Source organism: Galeopterus variegatus, unplaced genomic scaffold (genome assembly GCF_000696425.1).
Source record: "Galeopterus variegatus unplaced genomic scaffold, G_variegatus-3.0.2 Scaffold4551, whole genome shotgun sequence".
NCBI lineage: Eukaryota > Metazoa > Chordata > Mammalia > Dermoptera > Cynocephalidae > Galeopterus > Galeopterus variegatus.
This window is the reverse complement of record NW_007730662.1, coordinates 81,657-85,970: the sequence shown is the minus strand read 5'-3', so window position 1 is coordinate 85,970 and position 4,314 is coordinate 81,657. Positions and strand designations below refer to the sequence as shown.

Sequence of the window (4,314 nt, the reverse complement as noted above, 5' to 3'; positions counted from 1 at the left end):
AAAAAAAAAAAAAAAAAAAAAAAAAAATTTTTCATTTAGAAAGGGGGATGGGGTCAGGGCCGGCCCGGTGGCGCACTGCTACAGTGCGCTGCTTGGGAGCGCGGTGGTGCTCCTGCCGAGGGTTCGGATCCCACATACAGACCGGTTCCCGCTCACTGGCTGAGCGAGGGGTGGGAGCAACACCGAGGGTTGCGATCCCGTTGCCGGTCCCTGTCCGGTACGGGCGCGACACTGAGGGTTGCGACCCGTTGCCAGACACAAAAAAAGACAAAAAGGAAAAAAAAATAATAAGATGCAGACATAAGTACATGTAAGTAGTATTGGACAGCTATAAGTTGATAATATGGGTCATTAGCTTGCAGCCATAAATGGAAGTGGCTGTAGCATTTCATCTTTAATTCTTTATATGTTGTGATTCCTATTTCAATCAGCAGAGGCTAAAGTAAATATTCAAATAAGAACATAGATTTTTGTAACAAACCCAAGAAAGCTATTTGCTTGGTCCTTTGCATAAGTCTCTATATACTCTGCTTCATTGTTTCTCATGTTCAAAATGTTGTAAATTAAGGTGAAAAATACATCAACTGTCTCTGTGACCCTTAGGCAACCAGTTCACTTAATCTTTCATTTAAGTTTCCTCATCTATGAAGTAGGAATAATAATAGTATCTATCAAATGGGGTTGTTGGGATGATTATGTGTAAAGGGCTTAGAGCAATTCCTGGCATATTATAAGTGCCAGTCTTTCTCCACCAGAGCATCACAAGAGAATTAAGTCCTACAGAAAATGATTTGAGTAACTGTTTTCTCAATTCTTCCAAGGGTGGTACATAGTACCACTCTAGATCCACTCTTACCTTGAGGAGTTAAGTTCAATCATTTATATACAATGATGCTCCAGGCATTAGGGCTTAAGTTAATTTTGGGGGGAACCTCAAAGGAGAAGGGCTCAAATGTGCTCAATATATCTTAGCTATTATTATTTTGGTTGCAAATGTCAGAAATTCATATTCAAACTGGTTTAAATAATAAGAGCACTTTATTGTTTCACATAAATGAAAAAATAGGGAAAGCCTCAGAGATGGTTTGATTAGTACTCTGAGTTAGTATTTGTATTGTTCTGTTGGTTCTGCCCTTTCTCTGGCCATTGAGTCTAACTAATATTTCTAAAAAGAAGAATTTTCTTTTCTTAAATATTGGCTTAGGGCTAAAAATCGTAAGGTGTCTTTTTGTATATTTAAGAGGTCTAGCATATTTGGAATGTAGTAATTGTTAAATAAAACATTTTGTTGTTTAGATGATTGTATCTCATATTCATGTGTTTAAATATATAAGAAAAAATTTTAAAGCCCGTAAAGCTACAGTTATGCTTTTATATCTATACAAATATTAGTTACACTGAACCACTTTAGCAGGCCATATTTCAATTAAAGGTTTTTAAGACAGATTGCAAAAGAAGAAGAATAAAACAACAAACGGGAGAATTATAAGAATAATTTGATGAAAGGGTTTGAAGAACAGACTTAAGGGTGGTTAGGAATGCAGTCGAGTTAGTAAGGGCAGTTAATGCAGAAGAACAGTCTTGTTGAAATGGGGGCCTGACTCTGCAGGGGAGCTACCTATTCTGTTGCTGAATCAGTTCTAGTTAGTTCTTCCTCCTGCCAAGGATGTTAGGGAAGGGTGTGGGTGAAAAAAGTAGAGTGTGGACTTGGCTGCAGTCAGAGGACTAAACCAGAGATGTTTACTGTGATTCGAAAGAGCAATAGGAATCTCCGTATTAGAAAATGATCTTCACTGCAACCCATTGTTCTCAAGGTAATTAATTGTACAGGACCTAAGACACATTTTAAAATTACTTTTAAAAGACTGTAAGTACTCAGGTAACACTAAGGTAACTTTTGCAGGGACTTCAAAGCTCTCTAAAATCAGAATGTATATCTTTCTGCTGTATATGTACTGATATTGAATGTTCTTCAAGTTGTATTGTTGAGAGATGATAGCAAAGTGCAGAGCAGCTTGTATACTGTTTGTAGAATGGGAAAAACGCATGTGCATGTATTTATGTTTTTGATTATATCTGTACAAAATATCATGGGAAGACTACACTAAAAAACTATTAACAATGGTTGTCTCCATGGAAGGAAACTTGGTGATTGGCAACTGTTAAAAGTAAGCCCATATTCTTCTGGTATCAGTAATTTTGGTAGATGTCTCTGGATCAGAGCTTCTTAACATTTTACCCATCAACACAGGGCTTCCTAATTATAGATAACCTGGAGATATAAAAAACAATTCTGGGGCCGACCCCATGGCGCACTTGGGAGATTGCTGCGCTGGGAGAGCAGCGACGCTCCCGCCGCAGGTTTGGATCCTATATAGGAATGGCCGGTGCACTCATTGGCTGAGCGCGGTGCGGGTGACACCAAGCCAAGGGTTGCGATCCCCTTACCGGTCACGAAAAAGGCAAAAAAAAAAAAAAACCAATTCTGGTTTTGCTCATCAATAAGCCCTTTATTTAAAGAGTTCACATTTGGGCCGGCCCGGTGGCACACTGCTACAGTGCGCCGCTTGGGAGCGCGGCGGCGCTCCGCCGAGGGTTCGGATCCCACATACAGACCGGCTGCTCACTGGCTGAGCAAGGTGCAGGCGCGACGCCGAGGGTTGCGATCCCGTTGCCAGTCCCGGCCCGGTACAGGTGCGACACTGAGGGTTGCGATCCGTTGCCGGTCACGAAAAAAAAAAAGACAAAAAGGAAAAAAAAAATAAAGAGTTCACATTTGTTTTCAAGTGTTATAAGAAAAAGGCAGCTCTTCCCCTTTGCAGTTTACATTCCTAAAAAATGGTTCCAACATTCTTCTGAAACTGTTAGGATTAGGAGCACCTTTTAATCAACTGTATCTAGGACTCCCAACATACATTCCTGAGCTAATTTAATTAAACAGAAGGGACTCAGAGCTGTCTTCCCCTTTTTAGAGTAATTTAGAGAACTTTTTCTTTTTTCCCCTTCTCTGTTAACTAAACAAAAGCAATCCCAGTGTAGCTGTGGGAGGCTAGCCATCTTCTTGACTAAGCATTGAATCTCTTATGGTGTAGATGAAGAATCATCTGTCCTCAAAAATAACTAGACAAATGGCTTTGAAATTCTAGGGTAATTTTTTCATTGCTAGTCCCATTTAATTATTGATTTCTAAGACTCCCTCAAAAGGTACACTATGTAAATTGTATTTATTGTGAACAACTCCATTAAGCATTATTTAGAAATTTTCCGTATAGTTCAATGTGGATTATTTTTCAGAGATGATTTGAGAATTAATTTGTTCAGAATTCAGCTTATTAAAGGTTATACACTTATGCTGTACTATATCTTGGACAATTACATGCTGTGAAAATTGTATCTTGTTTTTGCTTTGTTGTATTGTCACAAAACAGAAAGAAGAAGGAAAGCTTCAAGGACAGCTTAACAAGTCTGATTCTAACCAGTACATTAGGGAACTGAAAGATCAGATAGCAGAGCTGAATCATGAGGTAAGTGATAAATTTTGATCTTCACATAGTTCTTTCTTCCTTCCTCTGTATTGTAACAACATCTTATTACTGGTTATAAGACAGACTCTTTTCATGCTAAATACTTTCTATGAGTCCTTGAGTATAAGTTATGATAATAGTATTTTAGAGGATTGTCTTCCTTTTTACAAGGATTTTTCTGTTCTAATATTAAGGATTTATTTTCCTTAATCCTCTTAATCATGATCTAAAATGATCAATTGATATTTCCATGGCAAATTTTTTAATTGTGGTGTGGAAACCCTTGATAGCTTGCCTAGGAGTCAAAGTTACTTCAGTTAAACTAAAATTGTCCTTATGTGGGTAGTATAAATTTGTGGTATTTACCGTTGTAGGTAGAGGGAAGTCTTTTTACTCTTGTCTTCTTTCTCCCTCATGGTGGTATTACTGAGATTGCAAAAAAGGATACTTGCCTAATATCAGTTAACAGATTTCTTAGTATTTGAATACTTTTTAAACTGGCACTACCTTGAATCTGTGAGAACCAACTCATGAAATTCTCAGGGTTTTCATAGGTTTATACTGAGCAACTTAAGCTAATGTGTTCTGATAAGAGAGATACTTTTTGTTAATGTGGCTCTAGGTCAGTTTCCTTGTCCTTTATTATTTTCTGATGATAAATATCTGGCTAAACATGAAAGGAAAAGCATGTTTCTTATTTTGAATTATTTGTAAAATTATGTTTATTCACAGTGATTAGATTTGAAAGTGTAACATAAATCTCATTTGTTTAAAAAAAAAAGAAGAAGAA

General features: G+C 37.5%; 1 protein-coding gene across 3 annotated transcripts in view; it reads left to right on the top strand.

Annotated features, from left to right (window-relative positions):
- The window catches only part of LOC103603332 (ecotropic viral integration site 5 protein homolog), a 142,876-nt gene that overhangs the window by 83,204 nt on the left and 55,358 nt on the right, over positions 1 to 4,314 (top strand). For all 3 annotated transcript variants that reach the window (XM_008587822.1, XM_008587821.1, XM_008587823.1), the window contains exon 10: positions 3,429 to 3,524. In XM_008587822.1, coding sequence (XP_008586044.1) covers positions 3,429 to 3,524 — 96 coding nt within the window. The remainder of the gene's footprint in view (positions 1 to 3,428; positions 3,525 to 4,314) is intronic.